Source organism: Procambarus clarkii, chromosome 10, assembly GCF_040958095.1.
Source record: "Procambarus clarkii isolate CNS0578487 chromosome 10, FALCON_Pclarkii_2.0, whole genome shotgun sequence".
In the NCBI taxonomy this organism is placed as follows: Eukaryota; Metazoa; Arthropoda; class Malacostraca; order Decapoda; family Cambaridae; genus Procambarus; species Procambarus clarkii.
The window spans coordinates 51,871,581-51,889,415 of NC_091159.1; the positions used below are offsets into that span (position 1 = coordinate 51,871,581).

General features: G+C 43.5%; 1 protein-coding gene across 1 annotated transcript; it reads right to left on the reverse strand.

Moving 5' to 3' along the window:
• Positions 1–7,592: 7,592 nt before the first annotated feature.
• On the reverse strand, positions 7,593–17,518 carry LOC123775154 (uncharacterized). The gene is made up of 4 exons (XM_045770090.2): positions 17,442–17,518; positions 12,765–12,991; positions 12,044–12,653; positions 7,593–9,744 (listed from the first exon to the last, which is right to left on the reverse strand). Exons 1-4 carry the CDS (start codon positions 17,476–17,478, stop codon positions 9,416–9,418), a joined length of 1,203 nt encoding a protein of 400 aa, XP_045626046.2. The 5' UTR covers positions 17,479–17,518; the 3' UTR covers positions 7,593–9,415.
• Positions 17,519–17,835: the final 317 nt, after the last annotated feature.

Consider the following 17,835-nt stretch of genomic DNA (forward strand, 5'->3'; position numbering starts at 1 on the left):
GTAAGACTTATATCGAGGCCCCCTCCCTAATGCTCGAACAAACAATAGTTACCTAACTCCTCAGCTGGGTATCTATTTACTACTAAGTGAACAGAGGCATAAGGTGACAGGAAACGCGCCCAATCATGAATGTCCCGTGGGTTCTGTTTTTTTTTTTTTAACTAAGACATATGTATTCGTGCTCTGTTGAGAGACAAGAGAACTAGAATTAATAATAATAATAATAATAATAATAATAATAATAATAATAATAATAATAATAATAATAATAATAATAATAATAATAATAATAATAATAATAATAATAATAATAATAATAATAATAATAATAATAGTAATAATAATAATAATAATTTATTTAGGAAAAGTACATACATAGATGCAGAGTTACAGTACAAACATTCTGTTTGATTTATAGATAGAGGTAGTACATACAATACCTAAAGCCACTACTCAAACACAAACCGAAACTGTTTCTATTTTCCACTTGTTACAACTTGTAATTAAGTTGTTATAGCTTGGCTTAACGTGTTTATGACGTATTAGAACGTTGTTACAACTTACCTATATTGGTTGTTATAACTGGTTAGGTGGTGTTAAAACTTGCTTCGAACGTTGTACCAACGTCGTAATTTCAGTGTGTTTGGCGGGATAGTACGCATAGCGTTTCGGGCAAGGTGAGGTGGGGAAAAAACACTTAGACTAAAACTTAATAGTAATTGAGCTTAAAGTATAAATTGCGTTGAGAGAAAAAAAATAAAAGATAACAAAAGGGGGGAACATGGTAGAAAATAGCCAATATACAAGTTGGTCAACAAACAGCATTATTTAAAAAATAGTAAGACGGGTTGACATTTAGAAGTAAGGTAGGTTACATGGAGTTAATTAGGTAGTATTTAGTTTTCATCTTAAACTGGTTGAGAGAGGTACAACCTTTGACATGATTGGGAAGGTCAAATTCCACATTCTGTTCAAGTCCCAAAACTAACTCTCTCTCTCTCTCTCTCTCTCTCTCTCTCTCTCTCTCTCTCTCTCTCTCTCTCTCTCTCTCTCTCTCTCTCTCTCTCTCTCTCTCTCTCTCTCTCTCTCTCTCTCTCTAACTCTCTCTCTCTCTCTCTCTCTCTCACTCGCTCTCTCTCTCTCTCTCTCTCTCTCTCTCTCTCTCTCTCTCTCTCTCTCTCTCTCTCTCTCTCTCTACTCTCTCTCTCTCTCTCTCTCTCTCTCTCTCTCTCTCTCTCTCTCTCTCTCTCTCTTCTCTCTCTCTCTCTCCTGTGCAGTTACAAACCCATTAAGATTTCAATTTAGAATCAACAGAGCAGGAAAAGTTGTTAAACATATGGGACAAAATCTTACTGAAGCGACCATACGAGTCATAAATACTCATACTCCGCCCAAGTAAAACAGAAACAAGCAACACTTAGTGGGCCAGCCAGAGGCTTAGGGCCCACGCAGGAATATCCCTGCCAAAAATGAAAAGAAAACTCTGTCAATATATATTTTACTTATTTGTTTATATAAAACCTTGCTACAATGTACCTTTTTCATCTTGCCTGATATATGTTAGATGAAGGACCTAGCCGAAATGCTATTTGTGTTGGTGGCTTTGCAAAAATACATAAAATACAATTCTTATGAAATCTCACCAACCCATTGTATCTTCTTGTGAATATATTATTATTATTATTATTATTATTATTATTATTATTATTATTATTATTATTATTATTATTATTATTATTATTATTATAGAAGTGGCCCACAACAGTCTCTATACAAGGCAGTTTATATCTGCGGTAAGTCAGTCACACAATTACTAGTCTTGCTCCACACCCACCCAACTGGACGGCAGCTATACAGTCATGTGCAGGTTGCACCCACAGTAAGCAAATTTTAGTTAGTTGTTTTAAGATGTCTGGCAGTACATCACTTATGTGCTACCTTGGCCTGTAGCACATGCTGTTTTGCCCGAAACACTGCATATTAGTGGCTTTAGGCATAGTATATACTAGCTCTTGTCAACTTGTAAAGGAAATGGACACTGAACGAAAGCATTAGTGCACATCTCTGAAGAAAAAAAATTGAGGTTGTAAAGTTTTGAACAAAATGAGGCCTTTTGTTTCGTGATTAGTGACGAATATGTTGACTCTCCTGATATGATATGATATGGAATTGACTAATTGTGGTTGACTGCAGTTGTTGTCGACACGGCGAGGAGTGAGGACCTGGGTGTCGCTGCTGACGTGGCTTGTGTCCCGTGTTTTTGTTGAGGGGCCCTTGGGGCCGTGACGGTCTGCAATCATGAGGGGGCCTGTGACCCCTGTCACTAGGCAGGCCTCCATTGGCCTGGAGTTCTCTGGGGTTGCTTCCTACCACGCTGTGGAGGTGGTAATGATTGATATGCTACGTGTCCCAGTGGAGTCTGTATGTGGTGTGCAGCTGCTTGCCGGACGGCGGCCGATAGTCAAGTTCAACTCCCCGGCGATTTATCAAGGTCTCGTCAAGCGCTATGATGGGCGCTCCTTCGATCTTCCTGGAGATGGTGGGTCGGTAACCCTCTCCGACCGTTGTGGAGCCACGACGTATGTGACAGTGCATGGGATGCCTTTTGAGTTCCCTGAGGATCCCCTACGTCGGTACTTTGCCCGGTTTGGGCGGGTCCTACATGTGCGGATGAATGCTGTCCCTACCGGGAGATGGAAGGGGGTCCTGTGTGGGACCCGCACTCTCGCCATGCGCCTCCGGGATCCTGTGCCGTCCTCCATCATGCTGTTGGGGTTCCCGATTCGTGTTTTTTACGCAGACAACCTCAGACTTGTTTCAGGTGCGGCCTACCGGGTCACCTGGCCGCGGGGTGTGAGGAGCGCCGGGTCACCCCTATTAACCTCTTCCAAGAGGAGGATTTTCCCCCCGCTGTCGGTCCCGGACCTGTCTTAACATGATGGACCGTGTGTTGATTCCCTGCTGGTTTCTGCCCCGGTGTTGGATGGTGGTGTGGATGTTGACGTGGGGGGTTGGAGCGGCCCCGCCCCCGCCAATGGCTTCCCCGCCTCCGACGTCCCTGCCCCTGTCGCCTCAGCACCGCCCCGTCTCGGCCGCCCATGCCTGCTCCGTCCCTGCATGCGGCGTCTCCTGTCCCTTTGGATGTTCGCGGCGAGGAGTCACCTGCTGTGTGTGGTCCGGTGCCCCCGGCCGAGGAGGCTGCGGTTCTCAGGGGCCGGGCCTTGAAGGCGCGTCCGTCGGAGTGTTCTGCTGCGTTACGGGATGATGGGGGTGATAGCTCGGATGACCGGCAGCCCGTCTCCAAGCGCTCGAGGCGGGTCCCGAGTGTCTCCCCTTTGTGGGGTGCCTTGGGTGGAGGTGGAAGAGTACGTTGATCCGGCATCTCCTGCCGAGGTTGGCGGTGCTGTGAGGGGGCTCTGTGCTGCCTCCGGAGTCGCCCCCAATGCCTACTGCTGATGACTCCCCACAATGGGAGGTTACTCCTGCCGAACGGGACCTCGTCGTGATCTTACGGAAGGATTTGCGCCAAGGTGCCTCTGCTCCTATGCTCGGTGGCGGGGGCCCCGACTTGTCTGTGTCCTCTGCGGGTTCCCCTAGTGTGCAGCCCCGTGTGAAGCCTCGTGAGAAGCCTCGTGCGCCGGCCGGTACAAAACCCTGTGCGGCGCCCGGAGCACCTCCCAGTGCCGATTCCAGTGCGGACCCATCGAGTGTGAACCCCTTCCCTGTGCTCGCGGCCGACAGGGGCGTGGTTATACAGTCACGGGTTTTGGACCTCGTTTGGGACGATAGGGTGCGTGAGAGCCCGTGGTGCTCGTCGACTATTTGGGTACCGAGGTTAAAGGGGTTTATTTTTGGGGTGCCTGATTGGATGCCTCGGCCTTGTGCGTCTCCTGGTAGACCAGTGTCCGAAGACGTCCAGCTGGTCTGGGAGGCGTACTGCTTGCGCTTCCCAGCACAGGAGTTTCCGGACAAGTATCGATAGTGCCTGTGTTTGCTTGTATACTCCATGTCTGTGATTTTGTTACCGTGTCTGCGGTTCTATGTCTGTTTTGTCTCCGTGTTCGGTTTCGCCCTGTTGGGCGGTGTGTTTATGTGTGTGTGTTCCGGGTGCATTTTTTTTTTGGGGGGGGGGGGTTTGGGCTGTGCTGTGTGTGTTTTGTGTTCTATTGCTTGTGTTGTTTCTAGGGGTGTGTGTGTGTGTGTGTGTGCGTGTGTGTGCGTGTGTGTGTGTGTGTGTGTGTGTGTGTGTGTGTGCGTGCGTGTGTGTGTGTGTGTGTGTGTTTGCCGGTTCCTGCGTGTTCCGGTTATGACTTCCTGTCTGTCTTGGCTTTTAGTACTGATTGTGTAGCCCTTCAGGCTGGCTTGTGTTACTAGATTTGTATTTATTTTGTACCATATCGTTCTGTGTCTTTTTCATGTTTCCTGTTGTATGCTTATTTGTTTTTCTGTTATATGATGCCTTTCTCTGTTGTTCTCATGTTTGTTTGTGCTTTATGGATCACTGCTTGAACTGTTTAGCCTAACTGTTTTTATGTGTATTTAATGTACTTTATCAATAGAAAGACAAAAAAATTGTGGTTGTTTGAATTACTGGCCAAGATTAACTCATCCAAACATAACAAGGGGCAAAAAGCATACCTATCTAATACAACATGTGAGGGATTCATCACTGATGAATCCCTCGTTATCAGTCACGTGACGAAATACAAGTATTTCAAGGAGTGCCGGACCAACCGGGCTGTGGTGGGTATGTGGGCTTACGGGCTGCTTCAAGCAACAGCCTGGTGGACCAAACTCTCACAAGTCAAGCCTGGCCCCGGGCCGGGCTTGGGAAGTAGAAGAACTCCCAGAACCCCATCAACCAGGTATCAACCACAGGTATCAACCAACCAGGTAAGTATTATTCTGCTTCACTGGTTTCTCCTCCAGATGGATGTAATGTGAACCAGCTGGCTTTGACTGTGTGCCATATGTTGTGCCGTCTGAACCAGCTGAAAGATTTATGATGTTTTTTTTCGATATAGAAGGTCAAAGAGGAGAACAACTCACTCAAAGTTGAATTGAATGTTTCCATGAAAATGACATTGATATAAAAAACCAGCCAATTCTCAGAGTAAATCCACTAGAACGAGAAATCCCATCTTTTAATTCACGGAATGCCTGTACACACATTTTTTTTCTGCCTCCTAGTTATCAGCGAGATCTCGGCCATTCTGCTGCATTATCTAATAGTCGTGGTGCTCATTTGACCAGTGTGAAACTATTGTCCCGATTCCAGGTGTCCTATCAGCTGGTACAGACGCAACAACAAGCATTTATACACAACTTTTCTGCAATAAAACAACTCTTGAATGACGTTTAAAATAACAATGACCAGAAGGCCGAGAAGTCAACAACAGGGCTCGTCCACTACGTACTTTCATCCATGACGAAGCTGGAGGCAGGAATAGTGGTCATACTGTGGGTTCAAGTATTGTCAGCGTGGTCAAATGACCATCAATGAGTTCTTCTCGAGACTGGAAGCCCAACCATTTGGGCTGGACGGTAGAGCGACAGTCTCGCTTCATGCAGGTCGGCGTTCAATCCCAAACCGTCCAAGTGGTTGGACACTATTCCTTCCTCCCGTTCCATCCCAAATCCTTATCCTGGCCCATTCCCAGTGCTATATAGTCGTAATGGCTTGTCGCTGTCTTCTGATAGTCCCTCCCCTTGAAACTGGAACTCATCTTGCGCACTCTCTGAATTCTGGAGTGAATATATTCAAGCTGTGCGGTCCATTTTGTGTTTTTAAAGACATTGAGAAAAATGCCAAGGAGTTCAAGTTCAAGTATGTTTATTGAGATAAGAAAGAAATACATCTCAAAGGGATAGAGTAGCTTAGGCTACTTCTACCCCCCTCAAAAACGCCAAGGATCTGAGTGAGTGTGAAGATTATCAACAACAAACTCATAAAGGACACAAGTGAGATCACATGTGTGATGAGTTCAGTAGTTCCAACACGCTTGAGTCACCAATTGTTGAATCTCAAACACCTTTTCCCCCCACTATTGATAGCTTGTTTTTTACGCTGTCAAAACGCCAGGAAGCTTATTAAAAAGGGAAGAATAGTGTATTTGGGTCCCTTCATGAGTTATAGCCGTTTACACCCGAAGAGACTTTAAAGCAGCCATCAAGTCTTATCAACTCAAGATAAGATAAGATATCAACTCATATCCGGAAGATCTCAAAAAAAGTCTTGGCGAAATAAGAAAGCCTTGGTGAAGGAAGAAAGTCTTGACGAAGGAAGAAAGTCTTGGTGAAGGAAGAAAGTCTTGGCGAAGGAAGAAAATCTTGGTGAAGGAAGAAAGTTCTGGTGAAGGATTTGTACAGTTTAGTGAACTGTTGAAACCTGATCCTGCTTCTCATATTGGCGCCAAAAACATGACCAAATATGCAGACGATGAGTCACAATAACGCTGCTGAAGCTACGATGACTATAAAGAGCCAATATATATATATATATATATATATATATATATATATATATATATATATATATATATATATATATATATATATATATATATATATATATATATATATATACATATATATATATATATATATATATATATATATATATATATATATATATATATATATATATGTATGTGTATATATATATATATATATATATATATATATATATATATATATATATATATATATATATATATCACATTATAATGATGTTTTCCCTTAGTATTTACCTTAATTATGAGTCAGCTCTCCCAACCTCTGGTGGGCTTCGTTCGTAGACGCTTTTACGAAACATTTTTAAACTTCTAACTTCCCTGCTAGCCTAAGAATCCCAGCTCTTATATTTGTCATTAAACATAACCAGTGTCCATTCTCATGCTTTCCTCCGTACTATATCCTTTCCCCCTTTCTTAATTTTCATCTTATTCCTCTTTCTTCACATCATTCTGATCCTCTCGATCTCTTGCTCTAATTTACTTGTCTCTTGCCTCATATGCCTCTTCTATTCTTACTTCTCCTCTTCCTGCTTTTGGATTTTTTTTTAGTTCCTGAGTGTGTGTTTGTGCCCATCTTGAATGAGAATTAGCGTGTACAAATATATATGAGTACAAATGTGTGTCAGAATAACAATGTTATTGAGTATCAGTGTGCAGGAGTGCCTGCAGTGTGCAGGAGTGCTTGCAGTGTGCAGGAGTGCTTGCAGAGTGCAGGAGTCCTTGCAGAGTGCAGGAGTGCTTGCAGTGTGCAGGAGTGCCTGCAGTGTGCAGGAGTGCTTGCAGTGTGCAGGAGTGCCTGCAGAGTGCAGGAGTGCCTGCAGTGTGCAGGAGTGCTTGCAGAGTGCAGGAGTGCTTGCAGAGTGCAGGAGTGGTGGGATGCAACAAGTCCATTAAGGGATTACCGACTGATGGCCAGATATTGTTTTTGACTTCCTGTTTTGAAGAGACGAACACACACTCAAGAATATTTAGTGTTCTTCTTGCCATGTGACCAAAATTATGTATGAAAAAGTCTAAATATGACCGTATGAATATCAAGGTGCGTGAGTACAAGGGATACATGATGACAAACGTCAGTTATACATTCCTGTGTGTTTATTGATGCTATGGTTACAAAAAAGCGAGTTCAACCAGCGCTGTACACAATCCAGTCATTTATACATTTATACATTTGCTAAATTCACCTCTTGCGCTATGCAAGTGATTTCCAATAACCGCGCGTGTATCTGTTTTTATTAAAAAATATGATCTTTTACGCTCTTTATCCCATTTACTTTCATTATTTAAGCTATAGGGTGCATTGCATTTCAAACCCGAGTAAGGCAAAATAATGTAGTGGTATCAAATGTGAGAATTTGGCAATTATCGTACCCATGCAGCAATTACACGAAAAGACATACCAATAGTTTTTTTTTCGCTTGGTTTACACACGGACGAAAAATGTAAACCGGTGCATCGGTCTACAGGCCACAGAATATCTAGATAACAGATGCAACGATGAGCAATTTAAATGGTGTTGTGCAAGTCGCTTCGTTCACCAGCCAAATGTTTCTGTCGTATTGTATCAAAGTGTCGAACCCTGTTTTAGTGCGGTTAGGAAGAGTTAGGCTTCGTTTGTTTTGGTTTGGCGTGACCTGTAGACCGATTCAAGGGTGGTATCCTCATCCCAGTTGCTGTGTCATCAACCTTTTTATGACAGTTTCTGAAAACAATGATAACGAAGTCGCTACTGTTATGATAACACTTGCTGCCGTTATCGTAACGTTTATTAATCGTATACTCAAAGCTACATTCAGGAATTTTTTTTATATAGGTTTGAAATTTAGAATAAAAAAGTAGATAATAATGGTTTTACGATATTTTGTGATACTTGATATACAAATTTTGTAGATAATATTTGTTTATGATTTCATGTGAAGTGAGAATGTCAAGGTAGGTAATCATGGTTCCAATTTTTTTTTATCATGATTCTTACAGCAACTAATATAAATTAGATTTTTCCACTGTTGCCCATAAAAATTTTTTTTTTGCATTTGCATACAAGAGGGGAATTTGCTTTCCAATTGGTTTACAATTATGCAGTTTATGAAATTTCCAGGTATTCTGTAATTGCCCGGTTGACTTAAATGTTTTGAAAGAATAAAGAAATTTATGATTTTTTTTGTTAGAGGAAATCGATTAAAATGTAAATTAATCACTTAAACCTATAAATGAAGTAATTCTATATTATTTCCTATTTAATTAAGCTTCAAGACAGATAAATCAATATTCATGAAATGATCAGGGTTAGACAATGCGAGATTTGACTTGAACGCATCTGTACAAATGTTATTGTAAGTAAATACTTCTTTTTACATCTATGGTACATATCTGTACAGTAATGGGTGGTGGGTAAGCTTGGGTTCAGCTCTTGTTATCAAGCTGTGGGCGACCAGGAGCCAGAGAACTGAAGGGGCGGGGAGAGTGGGGATGCCGACTTGCCACAGTACTTCGCTGTGTCGTCGCCTTCGTCAGCGTCAAACCAAGAGAGGTCAGCTGTGGCGTTCATCATGCTATGTCCTCGGGCTAGGAGTGGGCTGGCTCATTCTTAGCGGTGATATTGAGGTCCTGTGATGTTTTCAGCTCATCGTAAGAGAGGCACGGATGTGGGTGAGGGCTGTGGGAAAACAGGCTGAGAGACAGGGATGGAAAAGTCAACTGGGGTTTTGCGACGGCTGATGGCGGCTGCTGAAGAGAAAACGAAAGCTGTCGAGGTTGGTATGGTTGGGATTGTCTGATGAGTTGGGATGGATGTTGGAGTGGAATGGTTGTTGCTGGGAGTTTAAAATGGTTGTTGTTTGGGACAAAAAGGGTTGCTGTTGAGATTGGATCGCGCATTGGAGTTGAATGGACTGAAGCAGCTATCGAAGTTGAAAGGATTGGATTTGCCTCGCTAGACGAGAGGGAAACAACATGAAGCTGAAGGGGGACAGGGGGACATTGGGGGCGGTGAAGGAAGCAGTGCCTCTGGGGGAGCGCACCTGGTAGGGGCTGTCAACAGGGACGACTCCGATCTCGTTATTGAGTTCATAGAAGGACTGGGCTGTGGAGCAGTCGACCATCTTCCACCAGCTGCAGGTGAAGTACTCCTGGTTGAAGATGGTGCCGTTGGGGCACAGCATCTTGGTGTCCTGGTCGAAGAGACAGATGTGGAACGCCTGGCAGCGGGTCTCAGGGTCAGCGTAGTAGCCTGCCGGGAGATGAGACGCGTCAGGGAGGCAAAACAGGTGCAGCAAAATAAACCGAATTTTCCGTTAGTACATCGTTTTCCATTCAGTTATCATGTTATCCGTCTTAAAAGGCTCGAAATGTTATTTCAAAGCAAAGAGTACTGCAAAGGTTAGTTTTTCAGAGGAATGTGCAGCCATAGCAATATCAAAATCAAGCCAACAAATTCAAGGATGTCTGAGAGACTGTAAGCCATTCACAAATATTGTTAATTAGATTTGATTAAGAAAATGATAATTCACCATAATTTATTTATGAGATGTTGAGTTTAGTGATGGGAAAGACAGTCGCGGGATGGTCACTTCCATACCTAATATTTTACAATGATTAGACTGTCTTAGATTGAGTTATATATAAACGGAATATTTAGTAAAGCGGACATTTAGTGACTGAATATTGTAAATTCTAATCTATTTTGTCATCGTGTTAAGAGTTGAAGATTTTGGATGTTGAAATAGAATAATTAGTTGCAGGCGATGAGTCACAATAACGTGGCTGAAGTATGTTGACCAGACCACACACTAGAAGTTGAAGGGACGACCACGTTTCGGTCCGTCCTGGACCATGGTCAACAGAATAATTAGTTGTTTTACTTTGCCTTTTGGCCTAGAGATTATCCTATTGGAACAATTAGGTGTTGTTACTCGGGGAAGTTAGTTGGTGAGGAAGGCGCACAACTCTGGCAGTATGTGTGGTGCCCAATGGTGCCCCTAGTGTCACCTGATCAGTGCCAGTCTATCCTAAGTGTTCGTCCTGGTGCCGAGGCTCTTGTCTGGTGTACAGTACCACGTGTATTAGTGTCTATGAACTCTTAAGAAGGGCCATAGTCATTGTTAACAAAAATTAACGTTCACTGCTGTTCAGGAAAAGCCGAGTTGAGCATTACGAAGCGTGTTGGTGGCTCTGAACACGACAATTAAGTATTACCAAGAGTGCTGGTGGCTCACAGCACGATATGCGACAGATTACCAGAGGTATGGACCTGTTCACGTGTCTACGTCAACATCTGTTAACGTGAGTATTACTTGTGTTGTGATGAGCTCGTAAGTCAAGGTCGTGGTTTGTTTAATCGTTTCCTTCTGCTGTTGTTAAAAGCTAAAATGACCTCCTTCCGTCTGTAAGAGATCTATACCAGTTCCCATAAACCCTGCAGGTTTATGTGAGACTTGTACCCGCTTTTATTTATTTATTTATATATTTATTTATATATATATACAAGAAGGTACATTGGGATTGTCAGGATACATAGCATAGTAATTACATTCTTGTAAAGCCACTAGTACGCGCAGCGTTTCGGACAGGTCCTTAATCTAAGAAACTTATAAGTAGGTAAATACTTGCAAAATTTATAAAAATGATAACAGTTACAGAGCATGAAAAAAATAAAAGATGAGAGAAAAATTGTAGGTATATTAAAGCACATAGGTAGCTCAGAATGATTGCAATGACAGCTTGAATGGTAGTTTAACAAAACTTAGGCACAATACAGCATATGGCTAGCACATAAAAGAAGACAGCAATGAACACAATGATAAAGTTGTTTGGATTAAGTACATAAAGATTGGGAGATTGGGTAACACTAGATACAGAGCAAATTTAAAGCTCAGTGCCTGAGCACTGCATGATAAAATTGATGAATGCGTCATTGGGGTCGATTGCTGGATGGAATGGACTTGGTCTGAGGACGGGTTGCTGTCCAAAGTCTGGAATGAATCCGGGATGAAATCGGGAATGTGATGTCCGTAGAGTGTATAGTTAGCGTAAAGTTACTCTGTGCCATTTACCCGTAATTTCCTAATAACATATTTACTGAAAGGGAAGGGAGGGGGGGGAGAAACAGGGGTGGAGTGGCGAAGGAGGGGGAAGGCTTGGAGGGGAGCAGGTGAGGACGAAAGAGGTGCAAAAGTAGTGGGAAAGAGGGGATGGAAGTAGGGGAGAGGGGAAGATGAAGGGAGGGGGATATGAGACCCATACAGCTGTTTACCAAGGCAAAGCAGTAAGGAACAAGATCTAGAAGCTCGTAGGGGGGAAGATACCAGAAGATATAAAAAAGATCAGGTATTTCTAATGTAAATGTTGATATAGAATATATATATATAAACTGGAAGGCCTTTTCCAGGTAATTAAGAATAGTAAGACTGGACACAGGATCTTTCTAAGGATGATCGTAATTTAGGGAAATAACAGAGCAACAAACAACGGGTCAATTTAGCAATAGATGAGACTCGGATCAAGAGAGAAGTAGCGTCCGAATCACTTACCGTCAGGTCGGCCGGCACAGGAGAAGTCGGTGTCAACAATGGGCCAGCCGAGGATTGGGTAGTCCACGCCTGGCTCTCCTGGCACCGACTCCCTCAGCCACTCCAAGGGGTCGCTGCTGTGGTGGTGGTGGTGATGGTGGTCGTGGTCGTGGGGTTCGTGGTGATCGTGGGGAGGCATCGTTGTTACCCGGACTGGAGGTCGGGTTACTGACGGGGTGGTGGGTGGAGGAGAAGGCTGCCGTGGGGGTCCAGGTGGAGGTTGAGTTGGGGGACAAATCATAGGAGGGCCACAAACTGGGGTTATGGTGGGGGGCCGCGTTGGAGGTCGAGGAGGGGGCAGGATTGGAGGTCTAGGTGGAGGTTGAGTTGGGGGACAAATCATAGGAGGGCCACAAACTGGGGTTATGGTGGGGCGCCGAGTCGTAGATCGAGGAGGGGGCAGGATTGGGGGTCCAGGGGGAGGTTTAATAGGGGGACAAATCATAGGAGGGCCACAAACTGGTGTTATGGTGGGGGGCCGCGTTGGAGGGCGAGTGGTAGTAGTTCGCTCGGGAGTTACCGGAGGGACTGAAAACGATGGAGGCGGGAGAGGAAACGTCAGTGGAGACTCCTGTAAGGAAACAACAAGCCATGAATCTCACCAACCGCACGCGCCACACAAACAATTGAATAACTCGCTAATACAACACATCAGAGCGCGGTGATGGGGCTGTGTACTCACGTCCGCTGGAGGTCTGGTTGGTGGACGTGTTGTGGGTGCTGGTGGACGTGGTGTGGGGGCTGGTGGACGTGGTGTGGGTGCTGGTGGACGTGGTGTGGGGGCTGGTCGACGAGTGGTCGGCAGGTGGGCCAAGTCGCTACCAGGCTGGGAAGCACTGTGGTCGAACTCAGTGTCCGGAGGCAGGTAGCTGTAAATCCCGCTCTGAGCCCAGCTAACCCCGACGCATCCTGTACAACGGCAGCCAATGAGTGACGGCATATTAGGGTGAGATCAGGTCCAGTTAGGTTAAACTAGGTTAAGTTAAGTCAGGTTAGGTTAGGAACCAATAGTCAAAGGTAGGTCAGGTTTTGTTAGCCAAGGTCAGGTTAATTTGGGCCAGATTAGATCATATTAAGTCAGATTAAGGTAGATCATATTAAGTCAGATGTTAGGTTTATTTAGGTCAGATCTAGTCAGGTTAAATTAGTTGTGCAAGGTAAGGTAATTACGAGAGAATGTTCAATCATTATGATAACATAACACCAGGTAAGGTTCAAGTAAGTTCACTGAGACTGGAAAATGCATGAAAATAAAAATGCAATGAAAATTACAATTAATCCATTTAAGGATTGCTCAAATTTCCTATATGAATAACGAAATGTATTCAAATCGTGATCTCTCCTTATGTTTTGTATAAGTTATTCTATTCTTTGGTCAAGGTATTTACTAGTTGAAATACATTGAATGCATTGCAAGCTATAAAGGGATTTTGTACACGTTTCAATCATAATGAGAATGCGTAATAAATTTTGCATATACAGATTCGTAAACGGCGTATTAAACAAAAGCACAGACGAGACAACAGATGACCTTCTGACCAATGCGAGGCAGCTCCAGTATACGCCAATCCAAACCCATTGACACCAGGACAATGTGAATAGTTCCTCGTAACAGTACCTGTGTTGACCAGGATGATCCTCATTCTGGAGAAGTCAACATTTCTTATGCTTTTGCTTGGAAGGCCTCAAATGGTATGCTTACAACGCGAGCCTTCAAACACCACCCGTTCAATGCCAGGATGTCTTGCTGGCCCTCCCCCCGGCCCACCGCCCGAGTGCAGGGAGTAATTCTTCATTTGTTGATCCTTATCTTCATATCTTGATCCTTATCTTCATATCTTAGAGTCCTCTTCCAACACGAGCCTCGCTTGTCACCACCACCTGGAGGGCACGGTGGAGGAAGGTGGAGGCGAGTGATGGAGGATGGAGTTGGAGGTGAAGATCCAGGGGACGAGGCTAGCGACGCTCGCCACATATGATAATGCTGCGGAGATGACGACAGTGTGTGTGGGGGGCGGCCGAAGATAATGTTCCTTTGCCTCTTGATGTCTTTATCAACCTCGTCACGAGTGTCGGGTCACCAACGGGAAGAACCTGATTAGTCATTCCCTCTAGAGTCTCTCTCTTTCTCTCTTTCTCTTGAATCTTTTACTTTCCACCAAGATATTTTGGAAACATAATTATTTTGGGAAGACGTTTTATCCAGCGGGTTGTCCGGGTGCTTGCGTTGATCTGAGCACCTAAATCTGCGTTCAATCCCCGACCGTCCCAGTGATTGGGCACCATTCCTTCCCACCCTCCCCTCCCGTCCCATCCCAAATCCTTATCCCGACTCCTTCCCAGTGCTACAATAATCGAAATGGCTTGGCACTTTATCCTGATAATTACCTTACTTTGCGTCATGGGAGAAGACACCGACCCATCTAAGACCGCCCTTTCCTCTGCAACATACATTCTTACTTTCAAGATAGCATAAATTCAAGGAAGTACTAGTGTCACTCTAAGAGCTGACTGCAATTTAATGGGGAAAAATGGGGCCGACCCCCAACCCGCCCATGTTGGTCATCTACCCTTCATTAATCACTTCACAAAGTTGGGTGAGGCTAGCCCCAAGTGCCTGGCCTCCCGCCTTGAGCAGACAAACTGGCATTCTGTCATATATATACACTGGATAGGGTACCCAGCAGTGCCGGGGTCTCTCTCTCTCTCTCTCCCTCTCTCTCTCTCTCTCTCTCTCTCTCTCTCTCTCTCTCTCTCTCTCTCTCTCTCTCTCTCTCTCTCTCTCTCTCTCTCTCTCTCTCTCTCTCTCTCTCTCTCTCTCTCTGTCTCTCTCTCTCTCTCTCTCTCTCTCTCTCTCTCTCTCTCTCTCTCTCTCTCTCTCTCTCTCTCTCTCTCTCTCTCTCTCTCTCTCTCTCTCTCTCTCTCTCTCTCACTTCCCCTACTCCTTCTCTCTCTTTCTATCTTTCTCTTTCTCTCTCTCTGTCTCTGGCTCCTCTCTCTCTCTCTCAGAGCATGGAATATTATTATCCCAGCAAACACTCGTTATGTTTACAATTGTTACTTTGGTGTAACGTTTGAACAACGTAATATCATTAATATGTAAAAAAAAAAATTGTGGTCAATATTGTAGGTTTGATATTTTATGAACAGCTGAAAAAGTCTCTGGAAAATCAAACCACCATTTCAGACTTCATATTAATCACCGTGAGTCACAACAGAAGGTCATCCTTCTTAAAGGGGGGGCAAATGGGGGGCGACCCTGACTTGTCAAGTTACAGTTACCTGCCATCCACTTGTCATCCTGAAAGGTTGAGTGAGGCTAGCCCCAAATATCTGGCCTCTAGCCTTAGACAAACCGACAGAGAGACATTCTCATAATATATATTAAACACTTGCACCATGTTGTGTAAATCACTGTATGTTTCTATACCAAAGCTCTTATCTTCATCCTGAAAAAAAAACATGACTGAGAGGATATAATTAACGTTATTAATTTTCTCGAACAGTAACTTCATTCATTTTCTATGATTCGAGTAAACTTACCTGAATAATTCGCCATATACTGTATATACAAATAATAATAATAATAAAATCCTAAACACGTAATCAAACATATCTTAGGTCTAGCCCTACACAATAATAAAATATATAATAGCATTGGTTTATGTTTGAATACTATTTTTGACTTAAGATTAAGTACCAAGTTAAGAAAGCGTCGTTGAGAATAGCCTCAGATTGGACGAGCATTACCTGAGGGAGGATTGCTCTATCTATAGCAATCTACTGCTCTAAGCTCTATCTATAAATCCATCAATGTTTTGTATCTCACCTTGTATGTATGTATTTTACCTGAATAAATATTTGATTTGATTTAATTTGATTTTGATTCTCTTGATCACCGAATACTTAAATTCAGTGAGGTTTAGTCACAAGATTTGAGTGTGGTCATTGCATTAACCTCACTCCAGTATCACACATAAACCAGATAACATCAGTAGCATATGGAAAAAAAACAGCTGCTATAAGAATAACTTTCTGAAACCTTAAGAAAAATCTTCTCTATTGCTATACACTTTAATTCAAAGTATACCCGTAAGCTATGTAAATAAGAGACCTCGTTCACCTTCACTCACACTAAGACAACAGAACGAAATAAAACACAGTGAACGAATTCTTTCTCAGGTCATTTTAAGATTTGTAGTCAAAAGTTTCTCTAAGACGAGAGTGTATTCTTCAACAATTTCTTCGTAAAACTTAAATATATGTTCCATATTTTGTTATTATTATTATTATTATTTCTAAATTATATACACAAAAGTTCTTACATTCTTGTACAGCCACCAGCACGTATAGCGTATTCGGGCAGGTCCTTAATCCTAATTTTTCCCTGGAATACGACGCGCAAAATCGTTTAACAATCAGATACCCATTCACTGCTGGGTGAACAGGGGCTACACTTAAGGCCAGTCAATCCTCCCCGGCCAGGATACGAACCTAGGCCAAAGCGCTCGCGAAGCGCCTGGCGAGTGTTTACCACTGCGCCACCAAGGTCTGCCGTGGACTGGAGAAAGCGAGCAGCAGAAAGTTGCGTGAAGAAAATAGAATCGTAGTGAAGATGAAAAACAAATGTATATTTTTTTTACGCCAGTACAGTTGTTCAGAATTACAACTTTTGTATACATTTGGTTCGAATAAAGCTTCAGAATCAGATTATATAGTCTACCGAATCTACAGAACCGAAATATTTTAATCACTCAGCAGAATTAAGGCTGAGCGGTTCACTCAGCCTCAGATGTATAGGGAAATGCGTTTTCATTATGCGAATAATGAGATGTGGAATAAACAAGACGAAAATGTAGTTGAGTAAAATATGGTCGAGGGCTTACAAAGCAATGCCCAGAAGTTATAACAACCTTTTGAGTAAAATTGCACCAGATACTCAGTTCATGACGACGCGGGCCAAGAAATCTTCCTTCCTGTCCATAAGTACTGTTAACTAAGCTGTTATACAAGTCCTGTTATTGAGATGTAAGGGGAATACGATCTGTGTTGATCTCGATATTCACGTAATGTATTGAGAATGCTAAATTGTAATCAGTGAGAGGAACACAGCGAGTGAGATAAGGCGAGGGCGTCGTGGACCAGGCGGCCGGTCAGGGGTGTTGTCCCACTGACTACGATTCACTCTCGCTTTCCTCGGTATTTAATTCTCTCGTAACTGTTCCGTGACGGATCTGCGCGCGAACAACTTTCCGGGTTCCTCCAACTTTCGTCTCGGGGAGAGTCCAAGCTCCTGGACCCCGGCACCACCGACGACACACACACACAGTTCAAGTTTCCACAGCTGCTCTCAACTTACCCAACACCAACACCAGCTTCGCTAACGGCAGCAGCATCGCCCCTGCTCCCTACAAAGGCTCACACTCGACAACTTCACTCGGAGATGACACAGTAATTCGCAAGCTTATATAGTCACCTTGGCGGAAGCCTTCGGCCACTGTTGCGCAGGTGGACGTCCCCAGACACGGAGCGACGTCGCTGATTGGTCATCTTCTTACGCTAAATCAAGTTCCTTTTCACTGGCCAGCGCGCCATTCCACACGAACCTGTAGCAAACTCCGATCACATATTAGTATATTAGAAAATCATTACGCTTTAGCAATAATATGTTCACAAAACGTCAGCCAACTTTTCATAACTCAAAATTTGTTGAAACTTAAATGGAGAACAACAAGAGGTGAAATAAGAAGCAT